General features: G+C 40.9%; 1 protein-coding gene across 4 annotated transcripts in view; it reads left to right on the forward strand.

The window, feature by feature from the left end:
• The window catches only part of RASSF6 (Ras association domain family member 6), a 49,431-nt gene that overhangs the window by 3,824 nt on the left and 24,469 nt on the right, over nt 1–21,138 (forward strand). For 2 of the 4 annotated variants that reach the window (XM_040481298.1, XM_040481319.1), the window contains exon 2: nt 7,518–7,616. The exons of 1 other annotated variant lie outside the window; for it this stretch is intronic. In XM_040481298.1, the coding sequence (XP_040337232.1) occupies nt 7,518–7,616 (99 nt within the window). Of the gene's footprint in view, nt 1–7,512; nt 7,617–19,733; nt 19,888–21,138 lie in introns of those variants that run through there. One more of the 4 variants, XM_040481330.1, reaches the window with a different exon arrangement.

Genomic DNA, 21,138 nt, shown 5'->3' on the forward strand with positions numbered 1-21,138 from the left:
TGTGCTTCTGTTACAGTTCCTGTGCCTTGAGGGAGCTCTGGGGACAGTCAAGGCAGTGCATTAATGTCCTGTCAATATGGAATAGAATATTAAAGGTTGGCATTTCAAATGAGATTCCACTGGGACTGACAGGAATGGCATAGAAGCCTGGGTGTTTGATCCATACCCTGCTGAGTCCCGTCTTATATTCAAGCATTATGATACATTGTTATGCATCTCAAAACAAGCATTTCTTAACTGTAATAAATATCACTTAAGTAAGTGATAGTTTTTGTATGTCAGCTTCTCACTTTTGCCATCTTTGCAAATGAGGCAAATTCTTTAGCAAGATAGAGCCGGATATTTCCCAGAAACCACACTTCTCTGGACTCTTGTACTGTTTTACTAAGAACTGGATAATGGATAGAATTATAGATTTTTTTTCTCATTTCCTTGAAGTCATGTAATTGTATATAGATCTGTTCTTCTGAACTTTAAGGTTCCTGGTCAGAGTTTAGAGAAAAAACTTTATTTTGGAACTGAATACATATTTGTAACTTTCCATTGCTTTTTCCGGCGAAAACAATGATAAAAAAAAAAAAAAAAACAACCTTCATGTTTACTGCGCTGAATATAATCTTACTTCATAATTTAAATACACATTTGCTATTCCAATGTGTTGCTTTCCATTCTTTTTTTTTTCTTAGTAACTTTTATGGTGTTGTTATGTAAGATATGTTCCTTGTATATGATTTAGAAAGAACATATGAAATCAAAAAGAAAATAATTATCATTCATGAGTTCATAGCTTACAGCTTTATAGTTAATATTTTAATATGCCTCCCTATATATTGCATATATTCATTCTTTTATATATGTTTTTACTTACATATTTGCATATATACACTCACTCTAGAAGGTACAAAAACAAAATAATCCATAATCTTGTTCTAAAGGAATAGTCAAATTAACTAAAGTAAAATTTAGTTAGAGAAAGCAGTAATTAGAAAGCTGCAGATATTTTGCTGTGTAATTTCAGAGGCAGGAAAAATATCCTTTGGCTGGGGAATGTTGGGAAGTTAGCACCTATATTCTTTTAGTTCATTGTAAAATTCTGACTGTTCGGCACCTCATGCACCAGTGATCCCAGGAATAAGGGGCTACAGACACAGATGTAGGCTACGCCTCCTGTGCCTAGCACAGGGGCAAGCGCAGAGAGGGAACTCCTGAAATATTTGTTTACTATACAAAGGAGTGAATCAAATTTTCCACTTGTTAAACAAGTGGCCATTTAATCCATGATAGGTCACAGGAAGGTACTTTAAGTGACTGGCCCATTTGAGTTCATTGGGGCTGGGATTCACCTCCCATCCTCTGGCCTCCTTCTGGTACCTGGCCAATTCAGGCAAGCACAGGTCTAGGCGGGATACAGGCAGGATACAGGCAGGATATAGAGCAGGTGGAGGCAAAGCACAGGTGCTCTCTGATGCTCCCAGGTCTCACTGTGGCCTGCGAGCTGGTGCTGTCTGATCCTGCCTTCTCAGGCTCCTGATCTTGTCTGCTTGCTTAGACCTTGCTTGTCTGCTTTGCTTTGCCTTCTCAGTCTCTGCCCTTCCCTGTCGAGCCACCTAGGCCCATCTGAGCTTAGACCCATCTAGTATTTCCAGGACTGTTTATTTCTCTAGGACTTGATTGCTGACCTAATTTCCTGTCTCATGAGCTCCATCCTATCTGGACAAAATGAAAAAATAAATAACCAAACTTATTCAATAATAATCTTATTTCATACACAAAGTCAATAAACTCTGGCCCGAGGACCAGACAGCTTGTGTGATTCACTCTCCCAGTAAAGTACGTAGATTTGTAACAACTACCTTCCTCCTCAAGGCATAGTTTATTATGTCCTACCAAGCAAATTGTGAATGTCCAACATGAGACCTCTAAGCTTCTAGAATTATCATTTTTCCTTTTTTCATAAATCCTCATCTCTGCTAATCATGACCTCTCTTATCTTGCTCTTAAGGTTTTTGAGATAACTAGCTCAGAACTTTAAATCTACCCAGTCTCTATAATTTAGGAGATATTCACAAATGTCCTACCAGGTTTTAAATTACTATGAGTCATAGTTAATGGGATTGGAGAGGGGAAACTGTTTGAATTCACAGATCTATTTCTCACCTTGGCAATTAATAATAAAATGAGACTTTTACCTTTCGGGTATTTAGACTGTTTGAATATTTTGTTGAGCCAATTTTTAGATTCAGATATGGCCAATATGATTCCTATTTAATTAGCATATATTGCGAATGAACAAAAAATTTTATCCTGTTTTTTTTCCCCCATAAATTCCATTTAATTGTCTTCCTTCCTAAGGTCAGAGAATAATGTAAGTGCTTTTGAAATCCTTTAATCACACCTGAAATCTTCTGATTGGCTTTAGCATAGCTCACCAGTTTGACAATATAATTCCACAGCAATTGTTTGGTATCTTTAATGACACCTTAGCTATTTTTGTATAAATACAAATAGGAAGCCAACCAGAAAGTTCCTGCAGTGATTTTCAGCCCATCACTGTCAATGTCACTTTGTGATTGTAAGAAACTTCCACTGGTGATTCTTCAGTTCAATATATACCCAACTTCTAATCTCAGCAAAGCTATCATGTTAACTTTGAGGTCAAGAAAGATTTACAAATACCAATTACTCAGGCCATATCTGCAATTCTACATTTAGTCAGTCACTCAGCAAATATGAATTGAATTCCTTGCATGTTCCAGGCAAAATTCTAAGAGCTGGATAAATACAAAAAGCCCTGATCCAAAGAAGTTCATGTTGTGGTTGGGGAAGACAGATAAGTAAATAAATAAGATCCTTTCAATTACTGTTACATACCTAAATGGAAATCATGTGGTAGTGGCTGACTGAGAATTGCTTAGGGAAAGCCTCTGAATGAAGAGATAAACTTGGCCCACGATCAGCATGATGGAAAACAGATGTGGAAGTCTAAGAGCAGGGTGTTCTAAGTAGGAGGAGTAGCAAGTATAAATCCCCAAGACTGGAATGAGCTTAGGGACTGATGGAAAATCAGCAAAAAGGCCAATGTAGACAAAAGGTAATCAATGAGGAAAGTAATGAAGGGAATGAACACTGAAGAGATTGATGGGATGCTGTGGGTAATCGTAAGGAAGCTATATTTTATTCTATCTCATTCTTGGAAGTCATTGCAAGTTTTTAATCATCAGATGATGAGATTTATTTCAGTCTTTAAAAAGAATAAATAAAATAAAAATAAATAAGAAATAAATACAATTAATAAAATTATCATCCTAGCTTCTGTGTGGAGAATGGAAGACTAGTCACTGGTGGATGCTGGGAAACTAGCCATGAGGCTGATGCAGAAATTCAGGAGTTAAGGTGGTGATGATGATGATGGCTTGACTCAGGGTGGTAGCATTGGAAATAGAAGCTTTTGAGTTCAGGTGATATGTTGGAGGTACAATTAGTAGGATTTACTTTTGAATTAGAATCTCGTTCTAATGAAAGAGGAAAAGATAAAACTGAGTCTTAGTTATGGTGCCAAATTGGGTAGATGGGAAAGAATTGTCAGGGAGGGAATTCTGGAGACTGAAGAAAGTCCATGGTCCTGTCTGGGCCATTTGCATGGAGATATCTTCTAGACTTCCAAGCACAGATTAAGTAGGTAGTGACATGGGTCTGGAGCTCAGCAGGGAAGTTGGGTTAGAGACGGATTCGATTATCTGGAAGAAAGTGTAGACAGAGAAGAGGACACGGCCGAGGATAGGCTAGTAGAACTAACCAACATTCTGTGATTGTGCAGAGGAGTCTGGACAAGAGACTAAAATGTGGAGTCCCGTGAAATAGCAAAGAAACAAGGCAAGTTTGTTGTGGTTACTGCTTTGTCTCAAAAGCCTCAAGAAAAAAAGGGAGGGGGGGAGTTCAAAAGCAGGAAACAATCAACCTTGTCAAATGCTGCTCAGAGAGAAAATGAACCATTTGTTAAGATACAGGCCATTGGAACATGGGAGGAGAGGTGAAGGGAGGGGTAAATTAAAAGAATAAATGGTAAATAATAGATATCCAGGAGAAGACAGTGTTTGGACGATGAGGTTACCACTAGGGGATTCTCAGTAGGGAGCAACAATAACCTTTTTTGTGGGTGATTCAAATGATAGCATCTAGAGGCAAAACTCAGGTTTTAGAAGCAAGAGCAGGGCTATATAACGAAACAGCCCAGACCAAATCCTACGAATGAGTAACTGGGATCTGTTGGGCTCCTGGAACGTGCTGTATCTTTCTCGCAAGGCAGCCTAAAATACCCATGTAACTTCTGACTTATAGAGTTGATTTGCCTGATGGCTAAGCTTCTGTCCCTTTCATCATAAGTCTTCCAAGAGACCCCCCTTCCAATGATGAGCTGTCAAAGAAGATGACATCCCCAACTAGAGGAACACTGTTCTTTCAGCAAGAAGATAGGAGTAGAAAAGGTATAAATCAAGAGCAATGATACAAGGTGAAAAGCAGAAAATGGCATCAGAGCAGTGCAGATAAGAGACTATGGAGAGACTTGATAAGTCCCACTTGAGCAGAGACTAGGAAGAAACAGAAATCTGAACATCAACCTGTGGTGATGAGGGCCCTCTCGTGTGAGGTAACTAACTGGTGACAAGAGACTCAATGGCTTGAGAGCCATTGGACCAGTAGGCCTGGTATTTGAGAAAATCTTCAATTTTAAGTTTAGAAGAGTAGATGTTTTGGTGGAATTGCAGAAAACCTGAATGTCAGGTTAGGAGACCTGGACTGTATTTGCTAAGAATGAAATCCCAGGAAAGTTTGTGAACAAGAAGATGATATGATGGTCCAGATAGTAAAAACATAAAGGGGCGTTCAGCTTAGAGACTATTACAATGTTCCCAGTGAGATGTGCTCATAGCTTTCAAATAGATTATATATTTTCAAATAATGTGCTATAATGCATCAGAGAATTTGTGAACATAGCTTTCCTTTTTTTTCTTCTTCTTTTCTTTTCTTTTCTTTTTTTCTTTTTTCTTTGTTTTGGGCAGTGGGTGGGAGGATTGCTATTATCCTGGAGAAAGATGATATGAAATACCTTCCAAACACCTTACTCCAACCAAATTAAGCTAATTTGGAAGTAAAAGGAGGAAGTCCCTACCCTTCTTTTTTTTTTTTTTTTTTTTTTAATAAAAATTGAACTTTTCTCTCTAGCCTAGCCTTTTATCCTGGCTATATCCCCTATGATTCTATTGGCTTGAAGCAATAGTAATTAAATATGTAATTTCTGCAAAATGGAATGACTGGAAAACATTATACTTAAAATCTCTGGTCACACCCAAATGCCATTTAGATGAAGACATAAAGGAGGATGTTATTCACATCTGACCACGGTTTCCAAAGCCTGAAGGAAAGTTGAAGGATGTTACATCACACTTAATCAACACTTGCGAGTCAGAGCTTGATTTTAGATGCCTGGAAACTTAAAATTGTGTTTGCAGGACTGGGGCACAGTTCAGTCAATTTGGGTTGAGTGGCTGTAATAGAAGAAATGTATTCCCTTGCGCAGAACCATCTAGGAGAGAACTCATTCTAGAAATACTCCAAAAACAGACTTATCAAACTGGCCAATCCTCCCTTGCCTTGGACCACTGATTCTGTAGTTTTTTAGTTTACTTGGTGCATTTTCGTCTTTTCTGCACATCTCCAAACATTGATCCAGGATTTCTTTTCTACTTTAACTATCTTGTCTTCCCATGTTGCCAAAATGATTTCAATGATTATAAAATGCTTTTGGTGGGGCGGGGGGATTATAGAAGCCTTTGGGACTTTAGTATCTTCTTAAAGAGAATAACACTGAGCTGTCACGTAAGCAGAACTTTAAAACTGACTGAACTTTTTTTTCCACAAGTTTCTGGAAATTTCCTTGAAAAATGTGATAAGAGCAAGACATCTAAATTTTTTTCATAAATTTCTGAAAATTTTACTAGAAACTATAAAACCAGCAAGGCTTCAGAAACTATTATTCCAGACGGTCAAAGTTCCTCATGTAGCTTCTTCTTTTTTTTTTTTTTTCTTTTTTATACTTCTCAATAAAAAGTAAGATCCGAACCAAAAAAACAGCAGTTTCAAACACCCCAAGCACACCTGTGCATTTATAGAGCGAGCAGGAACATAACTTTTGAATCACTAAAACCTGGTAGTACCAGAACTGTGGATAAATCAAAAAATGAAAAAAATCCTTAAAGTGCATTCCAAATCAAATACTAAAAATTCAGAAGTAGAATTCCTGACAGGAGTTATGCCAAATTTAACCATACCGGATACATTCATTACCAGGAGCATAGCTAATACAGCCATCAACTGTAAAGTGATCATCAGCACAATTTTGACCCGGGGTTTCACTTACAAATTTGCAAATCATTTGCATTTAACACGGGCCAACCTTGCGGTTTGTATTATACTTTCTTAGAAATATCTCTCTATCCTGTTGGCCTTTCTCTCTCCCTATCTCTCCATTCCATAGTTGTCAGTCTCTCAAGTTGATTACCAAGGGGAAGACTGGAAGTGAAGTTATATACTTCTGGCCCATCTAGTATTTCTTCATATGCCCTCTTTATCATCTTTATTCAGAGATTGTTAAAATTAAATTATACATTCCTCTTCCTTTACTATTTTCCCTAAGAACATGAAGAATATAATTTTCAATTTCAAATGAGAAATATATCATGAGAGATAAAATGAATTTTTCTCAGAAGCACATATGGATAACAAAAACAGGAAAACACGTAAACATCTTAAAACTTATAAAGGTCAAGTGGGGACAAGAGCAGAGAAAACAAGACATTATTACTTGTTGTCAAGCAAGTCACTTTGTGAAAAGTCATGAAAAGGTGGTTTACAGGATGCCATTTAGAAACTCACTCAAAATGTGTTATAGTTAAAACGCTGAACTGAGCCTACTTTCTAACAATCGAAATTTTGGAGGGCATCTCACTTATCCTCAATAGTAATTCTCTTAGAAAAAAAAAATATATCTTTGAAAAGAATCTTGGAATGGGCCAACTAATAGAAAATCAAAAATTGGAATTTGTGTAACCTTTCCAAAATGCAAAAACAATGTTGGTGAAAAGAAAAAAAAATTAGAGGCCTTCAAGATTCAGACTTTGTTTCAAATTATGTGTCCCACTACTTACCAAGTGTTGGAAATAGAGGTAATAACATCCACACCCTGCTGGGACGGTCTGAGGATTGAGTAAGATAACATCTGGAAAGTGGCTCACAGAGTATAAGATCTGTGGCACATGGTAAAAAAAAAAAAAAAGAAAAAAATCTTTCTCTTTCTTTCCCTTCCCAACCCTCATGCCCATAGAAGAAACACTACTTAAAAAACTTGTCCCAAATACTTTTACTCACCGGGGACAAAGCAAAACATTTCAATTTAAGTCAGAAACTAATTTATGAATGCATCACAGGAGTATACCATTAATGTTATCCTCACGTCTTAGGGTATCCTCAGATGATCTCAAAAAAGGAGAAAAGTTGAATATGATGGCTCACCAGTGCTCTTCCTGGATCTTCATCAATGAGAGGACATTCATTACCAGGTAATTATATGCCTGTATGTGTTATCCTACTCAGCAGTCATTGGTGGATTAAGCCCCAGGACTTTGTCATTCTAAGCATGATGAATGAACCACAAAATCAATATGAATCAACAGTGCAGACAGTGAGTACTAGTCCTAAAGACTGCTAACACATAACCTTTCATGGAACAATCACTCATATTTTATAAATAGTGGTCTAATTTCACTATAGTTGGCAGAATTCTCAGGAGCAGCCTTAACTAACGGATCTAAGTCTCCTCATAAATTGGGTATCCAAAGAATTGGTCCAGGGGCTCAAAACAGGCCTTCCCATCCTCTTCTCTCCCTCCCTTACTCCTTAGGACACACTTCATTTTCACTGTGTCCCTCTTGATGTTAGGTTATGCAATATATAGAACATCCACAGTGGTTTTCTTATACACAGCAAATAGCATCTTATATTGGTTTGGGAATAACTGAGCAGGAATTTGAAAACTCTAAGAGTAAAGCTGAGCACTGAACTGGCTGAGTTGGAGCAAAAGCAGATGAGAAAAAAAGACGGGGAAAAACACACACACACACACGCACAATTGGCCCTGAAACATGACCCATGTCTCACTGGGAAGAGAAACAAAGCCAAACAAATGATAGGAGGTGGTGGGTATAAATTGATGCTGGATTGGGCCACAGGAAAGCAGAGAGAACAAACATGGTCAACAATGGAATTAAAGTCAGAACGGAGGATAAACATGAAATATAAGAGGTGGGAAGAAGGTGTGAAGTAAAAGACAGTGGATTCATCTATTCATTCCTCAAGTATGTATTAACTGCTTCCCAAAGACAGGTATTCTGGACCCTGAGCATTCAGCAATGGCCCAAACAAAACCTTTAGCCTTGTGGGGTGGCCTCCTCAAAGGGGGATGCAGTTGCTGTGTAAGATAAATGAGTCACAATATATATATTATTAGACACTGAAAGGTAGGAAGAATAAAATAAAGCAGGAAAGGGAATAATGAGTGCTGGAGGTGGCCAGCTGGGGGTTATGATTTCATATATGATGTCCAGGGAAACCTCAGTGAGAAGGTAGCATTAGAGGAAAAGCCTGGAGGAGGTGAGCAAGCCAGTTGTGTAGGTATCTGGCTGGGAGCAAAGGGGACAGCCAAGACCAAGCTCTGAGGCAGGTGCATGCCTATATGGATGGAGGAAGCCAGGCTGGGGTAAATGAAGTGGGAGGAACAGCAGAAGCGAAGGATCCTGACATCATGGGCCAGAGCACGCAGGATCTCGTAGGCCGTTGTGAGACTTCATCTTTCCCACCGATGAGAAGCCATTTAAGGATATTGAGCACTTGGGTGACTGGATCAGTGTGGCCGAAGAGGGCATAAGAGTGGAAGCAGAGAAATTATCAAGGAGCTGAAAGTTCAGGGGAGGGATGATGGTGCCTTGAGCCAAGGTATCAGTAGTGGAGGTTAAAAAAAAAAAAAATCAGATTCTCAGGTATTTTGATGGAAGAGAATGAAACCACTTTTTTTTTTTTTGGGGGGCGGGGGTGGGGGGGAATATTTCCAAGGAAAGGTCTGCAATTCTGAAGACCCTTATTTTATGTCATATTTTGAATTGGCCAAATTGAGGACTGCCAGTTTATATTTTGTAGCCCAGCAGCCCTTTCAGGCCCTGGTATCTACATATCAGCTGGAACTCCAGTAAAATTTTATTACATTTACACAAACACCAGACTTGAAGATAGCACTTCTCAAAATGTGGTCCACAGGCCGCCCACCTCCCAATCAGACAGTTGTTGACAGTGCAGACCCCGGGCTCCCCTTGACAGTTAATCAGATAGTTCTGATGCATACTGAAGTGTAAGAACCACTGCTCAGAGGAGGAAAGGATTAAAGTTCGAGAACTTCTGACCTCCTGAAATAAACAAAATCCCAGAGCCCGGGGAAATCTGTACAAAACACTTGTCAGAAATTAATACCACCGACCACCCAGGATATCCAACATGTCACAAATCTGACAGACACCTCCATTCATTTAGTCACTGGATGAGTAATCATTCCGCTCCCGCTCTGCGCTAGGCTTTGTTCCAGTGAACAAGGCAGAAATTACAAACTTATTAGGGATTTTTATTTTCCTGCACAAAAACATGTGAAAATAATGGAAACGAATAGGGAAATAGAATCCACTCAATGGAGATTTTGGCCTCAGCACATTGCATGAGAGCTACATTTGATCGATAAAATAAGAGGTTGTGACATTAATAGCATAGCAGCAATGGAACATTTAGGTCTTACTGCTGAATGAGGATTCTCTGAGTTTAGAAACTTCCCTGGGTAAATGGCATTGGCATAAGTCAGCTTCACGCTCCGATGACTAAGTTTCCAGTTGCCGTTTTCATTGCCTGGGGTCATCACTGGTCTGCTGCTTCACATGGTAAATATTCTAAGTGAGCAGAGTTTCAAAAAAATATATATATGGTTGCTTTCAAAGTACTTTCAGGTGCTAAGCTGAAATCAGGGCACTTGAGAGGTGAGTAAATGCCAACCAGAGTACTTGAAAAAAGTTCAAATCCGGTTTTAGAATGCAGATCAGATTTGATTCTCTGGATTCCTTCGTCTTTGTCTCCTCCTCGGGGAGCCCAATGCACACTTCTGTGGGCTGCAGCGCTACCCACAGCCCACAAGCCATGTGTGCATTCCTGTCCTTAGTAAATAATTTTAATGAGCATGATGTAATAAATTTTAGCAGAAAGTGCATTATTCCACACGGTGTCTCTTTCCAAGCATGTTGGCCGGGCACCCTTTGCTGAAACAAAGGAACCAGCCACCTGCACCTCTGAGCACAAATTCAGCACAAAGAGCCAATGTTCCACAGGCTGCTTCTACCTGGCCAGTAGAGCTAGAGGGCAATGTTTGCTCAGTTTCCATGGCCAGGGTCTTCTCTAATCAAGGAAACTGGATCAAACACTGCGTGCCCCAGCATGCCCTGCAGGTGGGTTTATAAAGAGGACACCCTTCTCCCGAAGGCCACTGGCCTCTTGTCTTTTTTTAACTTTTTAATGTTTACTTATTATTTTTGAGAGAGAGAGAGAGCAAGTGGGTGAGGGGCAGAGAGAGAGGGAGACACAGAATCCAAAGCAGGCTCCAGGCTCTGAGCTGTCAACACAGAGCCCAATGCAGGGCTCAAACTCACAAACTATGAGATCATGACCTGAGCCAAGGTCAGCCACTTAACTCTTAACTCTTGTCTTTAATAAAGGATAAGAGAGCCCTCTCTGACATTTTTTTTAAGGAACCAGGATTTTAAAATAGGTCAGGGGGGTGTCTGGGTGGCTCAGTCGATTGAGCGTCCAACTTCGGCTCAGGTCATGATATCACAGTCTCTGAGTTTGAGCCCCACATGGGGCTCTGTGCTGACAGCTCAGAGCCTGAAGCCTGCTTCAGATTCTGTGTCTCCCTCTCTCTCTGCCCCTCCCCTGCTCATGCTCTCTCTCTCAAAAATAAATAAACATTTTTTTTAATAAAATAAGTCAGGGACAAAAAGTTCAAGACATGGTTGGGACCATCTCCTTTAAAAATGAGAAATTTTTTCTACATGGAGATCGTTTTTAAAAAATTTATTTTAACATTTCCACTATGAGGTTTGATAACCTAATGAAAATAACAGAAATGTTCATAATGAAAAATTGGATATACTAACTACATTAGTTATTATGTCAGAAAAAAGGTGAATAAGGTCCCCCCAGATATGGGAAAAAAGTTCATTTTTTAAAGCTTTCCTTATATCAGATATTTTTCAATGAGCATTGACAATCACGAAGCATATCAATGTGACTGTTATTCCCAACCCAATTTACTTATTCCACGTTTACCTATTTGATCACTTTGGTCAGTTAGAAAACAGTAAGATCATCCATCTGTCCAAGATACACTGAAAATATTTCAATAGGCATCTGATAAAATCAAAATTCAAAGACTAGAAATATATTAACTTACGGAATTTACTTGAATTTCTGGATATGTTAAATGGTGGCACTGGTAAAAGGTTTTTTTTTTTTTTTTTTTCCCTCTAAAAATAGGTCAGGCTTCGTCGGGCTCTGGGCTGATGGCTCAGAGCCTGGAGCCTGTTTCCGATTCTGTGTCTCCCTCTCTCTCTGCCCCTCGCCCGTTCATGCTCTGTCTCTCTCTGTCCCAAAAATAAATAAACGTTGAAAAAAAAAATTAAAAAAAAAATAGGTCAGGCTTTAATTTTCTATATTTTATTCCCTCAACAAATAATTATTGGGAACACACCACAAGCCAGAAGTTGTGCTAGAAACTGAGGTATGGAATTTTGAGCAAAAAAAGACAAGAACTGCTTGGAGCTACGGATCTCCGATTTGAGCCTTCACTAGAATGACCTGGAGGGCTTGCTACACTAAAGATTGAGGGACCCACTCCCAGCTTGTGACTCAGTGGGTCTGGGTTGGCGTGAGCATTCCCATGTCGAAGTTCCCGGGTGGTGCCCGTGTTACTGGTCTGGGAATCACACTTTGAGAACTACAGGTCTAAAGGCCTGATTGATAACAAACTGACACAGATGTTCAGAAGGAAAGGGATCCTTTAGAGAATAAGGAACTAGCCTAAACAGTGGCGGGGGTGGGGCTCCCGATATCTGACCAAGGAGGAAGCTAACGAGTTTAAGGAAGTGAGCAGGAGAGCATTCCTGACATAGGGAGTCTGCCTGAAGTCCTTATGGCCAGAGAGAGCTCAGGGTTCCAGCAAGTGAAGGGGACCCAGTGTGGGTGAGGTACAAGACACAGGGAAATGCATCTCTTCAAAGTAGGCTAAAGAGACAGAGCAGGACCTCCCCTGCTGTGATAAAGATTTGTAGTTTTTATCCCAAGAGCAATGGGAAGACGTTTAAAGATGTTAAGCACAGCAAATGCTATGGTATGTTCTCTGTGCTCTGTATAGAGTGTGGAGTATATGGAGGACACCCAGAAGAAAAACAAGGAGGTCCCTTAATATAAATTTTTATTTAATTTTTAAAAATGTTTTCTTTATTTTTGAGAGAGAGAGAGAGACAGACAGACACAGAGTATGAGCAGGTGAGGGGCAGACAGAGAGGGAGACACAGAATCTGAAACAGGTTCCAGGCTCTGAGCTGTCAGCACGGAGACCGATGCGGGGCTCGAACTCATGAACCACGAGATCATGACCTGGGGCAAAGCCAGACGCTTAACCGACTGAGCCACCCAGGTGCCCCTGTATTGTTTTAAACATAAGGAGAATCAGTGGTCAAAGTCATGGCAGCGTCACAGAAGAGCCAGGTAAGAGCTTGTGTGTCAGGAGAGCTCCTGTCTTCAGCTCATGCTCATGTGCATGGCCCCGAGGATCACTGGCCACCTGCTGTGTTTCAGGCACTCTGGTAACAATCCTAATGGTCCAAGAGGCTGTTAATGAATTAACAGAGTAGATAGATCATTTCCTCATCCCTAGGGAACAAGGGGCATCAGACTGTGGAGCCAAGGTCGTCATCCTCAACAAGCACACAAGCCTCCAGCTGTTCATACACAAAGGGTGTTATTTTACAGCCAGCCTGTGTGTGCTCCAGTAATGACCAGAGTTGTGTGGCACACTTGTGTTTACTTTCCAACTGGCTTACAAAAATGTATAAGACTTGGATTAGAAAAAAAAAAAAAAAAAAAAAACGAAATGGAAGTTTAACTCATGGGAGAGTAAGACCCCAATATAAGCTACATACCAACCCAACTGTGCCATTCCCTCATCTCTACACCCAGCCCCACAGCAAATCTAATTGGCTCCACCTCCAGAATCCAAACAATTCTCACCACCTAGTCCAAGCCACCATTATTTCTTGCCTGGACAACTGCAGCAGCTTCCTGCTTTCATTCCCTGTCCCTAGAGATCTGGCCGAGAGGACCTTTAGAACCTCATCTGAAACCACTCTTCCCTTCTTTCTCTCCTTCAAACATGCCAAGCTTAGTCTTGTATACAGGGCATTGCATCTCTTGCTTGGGACAGTCTCCTTGACTCTTCACATGGTTGGCTCTTTCCCATTATTGAGATTTCAGCTTAATATGGCGGGCCTCCTGATCACCCTTGCTGACACGTCCTCCACTATGCACTCCGTCACATGATCCTGTTTTATTGTTCTCAGAGCATTTATCCCTATGTAAAATTAGTGTATTTCTTAAAAAAAATTTTTTTAACATTTATTTATTTTTTTGAGACAGAGAGAGACAGAGCATGAATGGGGGAGGGTCAGAGAGAGAGAGGGAGACACAGAATCCAAAACAGGCTCCAGGCTCTGAGCTGTCGGCACAGAGCGCGAAGCAGGGCTCAAACTCACAGACCGCGAGATCACGACCTGAGCCGGAGCTGAACGCTCAACCGACTAAGCCACCCAGACGCCCCCAAAATTAGTGTATTTTGCTCTTTTGTTTTCCTCTGTCTTCCTCCCCCTCAGAATGTAAGTCCCATCAGTGCAGGGGGTCTCATTCACTGTATACTTTGCCGTATCACTAGCATCTATTACATCATCTGTTATATAGTAATCCCTCAAATTCTTGCTGATGATGCATTCCTATGGGAACTAAACTTCAAAGAACTAAATTAGGAGCTCAGTGTTTTGACATGTGCTACCCTTAAATACTGTTTCATATCTAAGGGCCAACTGATTCCATCAGCGCTCCTCTTGAGTTTAATGTGTATGCAGATTTCCTGGGTATCTTGGTTAAAATACAGATTTTAATTTCTTTTTTTTTTTTTTTTTAATTTTTCAATGTTTATTTATCTTTGGGACAGAGAGAGACAGAGCATGAACGGGGGAGGGGCAGAGAGAGAGGGAGACACAGAATCAGAAACAGGCTCCAGGCTCTGAGCCATCAGCCCAGAGCCTGACGCGGGGCTCGAACTCACGGACCGCGAGATCTTGACCTGGCTGAAGTTGGACGCTTAACCGACTGCGCCACCCAGGCGCCCCCAGATTTTAATTTCTAACAAGATGCCTCCTATGTGTTCAGATGATATGAGAGGAGCCCCTCTTAAATCCTGTGATAGGCATATTAATGGCCTCCCAGAGATGGCTACATTCTACTCCCCTGAACCTGTGAATATTTTACAGCTGCATGGCAAAAGGGAATTCAGGCTGCCAATCTGCTGACCCTAAAATAGAGAGATTATTCAGATGGGCCCAATATGATCCCCAGGGTCTTTAGAGATGAGACAGGAAGGGGGCTCTGTGAGGGGAGCCTGTGTCAGAGTGGGGCTGGTGAGAATGACTCCATGGTCATTGCTGGCTTTGAGATGGAAAGGGGGACAGAACTGAGGAATGTGGCAGGCTCAGGAACTGAGAAAGCAAGGAAACAGGTAAATACAGTCTCTGGTTCGAAACACTACCACTATACATAAACCTGTTCTCTCCAAACACTCGGCTACAGCAAGGGGCACCTGGGTAGCTCAGTCGGAAGAGCATCTGACTCTTGATTTTTGGCTCGAGTCATGATCTTGAGGTTCGTGGGATTGAGCCCAACGTCAGGCTCTGTGTTGGCAGTGCAGAGCCTGCTTGAGATTCTCTCTCTCTGCCCCTCCTCTTCGCTCTGTCTCTGAAAATAAATAATAAACATTTTTTAAAAAGACAAAACACTCAGCCAGAGCAAGAAAACGGACTATTTCATCAAAGTGGAGGTGGTTTCAAGTCCTTACTTTGGTTTGGAATAGAAATAGAAGCATCAGTCCTGATTTGTGAGTAGTGTTAGGGCTGTGAACCAGAGGCCATATTTCTCTGTGTTTCTGGCCAAAGAAGACAGAGCACAGACTTCCCTCATTCTTTCCTCCCTGTCCACAAACTGCTCGGGCTGCCCATAAGGGTTCAGCTGCTGCAAGTGACAGCAGAGAACAAGGTCTGACACGGAGGCAGCTGCTCGCAGCTGCCAACTAGAATATAGTAGGTTGTGACTTTTTTTTTAAATCTTTTTCATAAAAATCTTTGGAAGCCAAACCATAGAGGAAAAGGGAATAGATAAGTATCTTCCCTCGTCTGAGGCTGTTGGAAAACACGCCAGTGTGTTAATATATCAAATACTGAGATTTACCCTTATGAAAGGATTCTCTCAAAAATCCGCTATCAGATCTGGAGCACATTCCTGTTTCCTTCAGAAGCACCGGTATTTGAACAAATGACACAGTCCTTTGCCTCTCCCTTCTTATCCCCTCTTTTATGTCTTATCAATGCCCAGTGGCATTGTTCTGAGTAGCTAAAGCCCCTGTCTTCAAGGGTAGAGTTTTCATCCTCAAGAAAACACTTTGGGCATTTTTCTTCGTTTTGTTATCTACCAACTAGCCATCACTTCCAGTTTCTTTTTAATACTATGAAATTACTCCTTAATCTTTAACCCTTTTGCCCTTAGCTGAGTTCTAGGGGTTGAGGACCCGAGAGAAACTGACACGTCTATCCACTAATGGCTCCAGGGCCATTTTTTACAGGCGTTATCAAGAAAAGATGAATGCCCAGAAAATACAAAAGTCACAATGTGGCCAAAAGCAGTGAGGGGGAGTGTGGTGGAGGAGAGGCAGGTCTGGCTGTACTATCGTATTGATTAGATTACTAGTGGAGCTCACGAAACTCCCAGGCCCTTTTTATTGTGGGTTGTCAGCCCTGATGAGGGAGTTAGGTCTTAGGATAGAACTGTTTGGGAGAACAAAGCAAACAAGTCAGGGGCACCATCATCCTGACCGCCAGCAACGACTACTGATATTTTAGCAGAATTACTAAAAATGTTAGGAGCCCTTCCTTTTCAAAAAGAGCAGCCTCCTCAAAGGAAGCCGGGAGAGGCAGACAAATTCAGAGGTCCCTGATCAGTTAGGGTTTGCATTTTTCCTGCAGTCAAATCAAAACAGCCCTCCTTCCTCTTCCCAACTTCTCTCTTTTCAAACTGTGGAATCCAATCCCTTCATTTGCAATGGAAATGTGAATAACCTACTTTGCCAGCTGAGGAAGGTCTCTATGCGAAGGTGGAAAGGTAGTCTTCTTTCTTCATTGAGCCAGGAGCTGAGGCTAAAGGCAAAAAAAAAGACCCAGAGCTGTAGCTGCTTATAGAACAGTTGCAGAAGTTTGCGATTTGAATTCCAGGATTCAAGTTGACAGTAATGAAGGATAAAGAGGGTTAAGAGAATTCTGCTTCTGCTTGCAGACATCATGCAGACATCAGTAACATGGAATGATGGGTTGTCTTGGCATAGGGCTTAATGATAAGTCTCCATTTATTCTTTTCTGTTGTCCTCCTATTTCCTGGTTCCACCTTTCCAAAAACATACAGGAGCTTATATATATATATATATATATATATATATATATATATATATATATACATAAATTTTTTAAATGTTTATTTATTTTTTGAGAGAGAGACAGAGTACAGGCAGGGGGCGGGGCAAAGAGAGAGAGGAAAACAGAATCTGAAGCAGGATCCAAGCTCTGAGCTATCAGCACAGAGCCCGACATGGGGCTCGAACTCACAACCCCCGAGATCATAACCTGAGCCGAAGTTGGACGCTTAACAAACTGAGTCCACTCAGGTGCCCCTATTTTATATTTTTGTTGGAAGTAAAATTATGACAACATTACAAATGCATTATGCACTTATTATATGAAATTTGGAAACTATACAGAACTATGACCCATAAAAGAAGTCACAATCTTTTTTCCCAGAAAAATGGTCAATTTGTTACCTTTCCATGCTTAATTCATAACTATTTTATTAAAAACATATTAAGTTTTAAATTCAGTTTTGTAACCTAACATGAAATTGTTGATCTCATTGCTAGAATTTAACATTACGAACAAAATCCATGTGTGTTATGGGGAAAACTAAATGTGTAAGGCAGCAAGTTAGCATTTTTATTCTGCCTAAATTTTTCAACTCTTTGAAGATATTCTTTCAAATGATTTAGGCTCCTGTCCTTAAACATGGAGATATGCACAGCAGGATGTTGCTTCTAATACTGCTGTCACAATGCATTTCAGGGTCGGCCGGATTTGGAGCCTGGACACTTTTCAACAAGTCTCCAGGAGGCAGAAGTAACACAAAGTCAGGAAGCTCAGCCGTGGCCAAATATGCCTTTGGTGGCTGAGTTGGGTTGTATTTTTCTCTGGTTTAGTTTGTGTCATGTGTAGCCTCTGAAGTCTGTGTTGGGTTACATTGTACAACAGTGTTTCTCATTTGCCTTTATCGGATCCAAATAGTCAGAATCACTTAGCAAAGAGGGGGCCAGGGTTTTTGGTTGCCAGGAAAGGGATCGAATATCCACTTAATTACATTGCAAATCATTACTGAAACTAGAGAGAGAATTCTATTGCCACTAATATTTGACATCCATTCTGTCTATGGATGCAGGGCGTAACTCCGTTCCATCCGTCATGCTGTCCCACGTCCATGAATATTACACTTTTATAAGATCAAATAAAAATGGTTTCTTCCGGCCAGCTCAGTAGCATGATAAGATTGAGGAGCTCATTTCTTGCAAAGTCCATTATTCATGGCAGACGTCACTATGTGGGTAATTCCCACCTGCTGAGCAGCTGCAGTTCGGGCCACAAAGTACAAAGTTCACCTAAGCATTTTACAGTGAATTCTGGATCCACTATTGCTCATAAAACCAACCTGGGAGCCTTAAAGGAACAGGAGCCTGGGGCCCTCCTATGCATTGTTCCCCTGCACCTGTCACCCCTGTATCAAGTCTCTCCTGCCTGGCACTCTTCACGAGCTGCAGTGAATAATTCTGGGTGTCCACCAGCAACTATCAAGATGTGATTTCTGCCCAGCCAGCACACGGTTCCAGCTTCCGTCTTGGGAAGCTTATGATCCTATGTCTTCATGTAGGTTGGAAGTCCAGTTTATACGGAAGTTTGCCATTCCTCAGTTTTGTAAAAACACTAATCCATATTATTTACTGTGTGGTTTAAAAAAAACACACACCTTGGGGCGCCTGGGTGGCTCAGTCGGTTAAGTGGCTGACTTCGGCTCAGGTCATGATCTCGCAGTCCATGAGTTCGAGCCCCGCGTCGGGCTCTGTGCTGACAGCTCAGAGCCTGGAGCCTGTTTCAGATTCTGCGTCTCCCTCTCTCTCTCTGACCCTCCCCCATTCATGCTCTGTCTCTCTCTGTCTCAAAAAATAAATAAACGTTAAAAAAATTAAAAAAAACAACACACACACCCCTTGTTATATATTATAATGCGGTATTTCATGTTCCAAAAAACCAAGCTCTCGGAAAGTCATTGTTTTAGGTATCAAACATAAACTGTATAGGCTATTCGATGTTTGTTTCTTGGGTATCTCTGTGACTTCTAAATATCACAGAATTGTAAACTGAGAAGATTGCATGTGGAATCTATTTCTTGCCACCCATTTTATAGCTTTGTTAGGGCAGCTGAATAGTTGCTAAGTGGTCTGATCTAGGCTGGGTGGGGAGCTTTTTTGGCGGCTGAGAGGAAAAGGTACACAGATGCCTGTTTCCTTTTTTGATGGGGGAAGGAAGGTCCATATGTGACATGTAAATGGACCCAGAAAAATCTATTATAATTACCATTGACAAGGCACAGAGTGTATTAAATCCTTGTCCCCTTTCCTGACTAGGGACTGCCTAGATAGCGCTTTAGTGATTAGATGTCCTAAATCATGTATAGGTCCCATCTAGACTTCAGACCCTTCTGTACATGCGGGACACTTGACCCCATTTCCATAGAACACAGCCTTGATCTTGCACCTCTATCCCAGTACTGTTTGCCAATAGTCCCAAACATCCTTCTGTTTCCATCTTGTCCTGAAATCTGTCTTCTGTAAGTTCCCTAGTGGCCCTTATCATCATGTCTTTCTTTTGCCTAGAACCTTCCGTAGCTGCCCCCTGCTGGCAGGGTGAATGTTAAGCTTCCTAAAATGGCTCACGAGGTTCCTGCCTGCTTCTTCAGCTATTCAATGCTCACCACTCCCCATTTACATGTTCTACCCTTAGAATCCCGGCACTCTGAGCTTCCTCCACAAAAACTGTGGAAATAGCTACATGTCCTTGTGAAAGGTATTTTTGCCTGGTAAGCTCCTCACACGCTTCATGTTTCATCCCTCCCTTCCGAAGTTCACTGTAGGAAGCATCTATCCTTGAAGCTCTCACCCATCCTCAGAATACGAATGAAACCCCTCGATGGAGCTCACACGGTGACTATATGACTGTATGAGAGAATGACCGTTCACTGTTGGAAGACACAGTTTGAATCAGTCCGCAGATACAGGTGATCCACTTGACAATAACTTCTTAAGCCCTTGTGCCTTCAGTGCCAACGCGTAAGATCACAATGTTGCAGGCTGGGTTTCATTACTACCAGCGTTCTATTAGACCCACTGTTCCATCAGATGAGCAAAAGAATCATCTTCAAAAGTTCCTCTGGGAAGGGATATACAAATCAAATGTAAAGGTGCTTTAATATTTGCAATGTATTCACTTTTGCTATAGTTGTTTACATAACTTGTGAGGTTTTGTGTTTGTTTGTTTGTTTGTTTGTTCTTGGTCTAATTCTTCACTTTATCCCAGAATCCTTCAAAGTCTCATTAATATTCGGTCAGAATGATCCTGCCTATGGTAAGAAAAATATGGATGACTTCTGTGGTGTTCAGCAACAGCCTATGTTATACTTGGGGAGGGGTGGAGGTTGGCTGACCCTCTCTGTAAAGGGCCAGATAATAAATATTTTAGGCTTTGTGGGTCATATGGTTTCTGTCACAACTATTCAACTCTGCATTTATAGCAGGAATGCAGCCACAGACAAGAAGCAAGCAAATCAGCGTGACTACATTATAATAAAACTTTATTTATAAAAACAGACAAGCTAGGACCGCAGTTTGCTGACTCCCTGGGTCATCTGGAGACTTATTTCTGTAGAGGAAGATTTAGTCAGGTTCTGTTCAGGTACAGAAACATTTTCCAAGTGGCTTGTTCCCTGAGAATATCTTTCTAATTATACATGATTCTTAGGTAAATACTTTGAAGGATATTTGTACCATATCCTATTATGCAATTTTATCAGAAACAGAAGCTGAGGGAATAAGATTATATAAAAATTCATTTGCCTTAATAACAACCCTCACAGCTCAGCATATCAGGAATTGCATCTCAAGTGAACCAGAAATTTCTATAGGCTGCCCTAGCACTCAATAATGAGAGCTATAAAAAGTGTTCATGCTCCTCACCAGCACAATAATTTTTAGGAGATATCCCACAGTAATGACTCCAAGGGAACGAATCCCTTGTGTGTGCAATGATATTTAGAACAGAAATATTCATTAACATTGAAATTCTAAAGTAACTCAGTTGGAAATGGAACCATAGCATGGAGGAATTCTGTAGAACTTTTTTTTTTTTTTAATGTGGCAACTGAAGTGTATTGAACCTTGAAAATCTGTGTATTAAAGTTACAAAGTGAGGGGTGCCTAGGTGGCTCAGTTGGTTGAGTGTCCAACTTTGGCTCAGGTTATGATCTCCCTGT

The sequence above is a fragment of the Herpailurus yagouaroundi genome, unplaced genomic scaffold (assembly GCF_014898765.1).
Source record: "Herpailurus yagouaroundi ecotype Mexico unplaced genomic scaffold, PumYag 28, whole genome shotgun sequence".
NCBI lineage: Eukaryota > Metazoa > Chordata > Mammalia > Carnivora > Felidae > Herpailurus > Herpailurus yagouaroundi.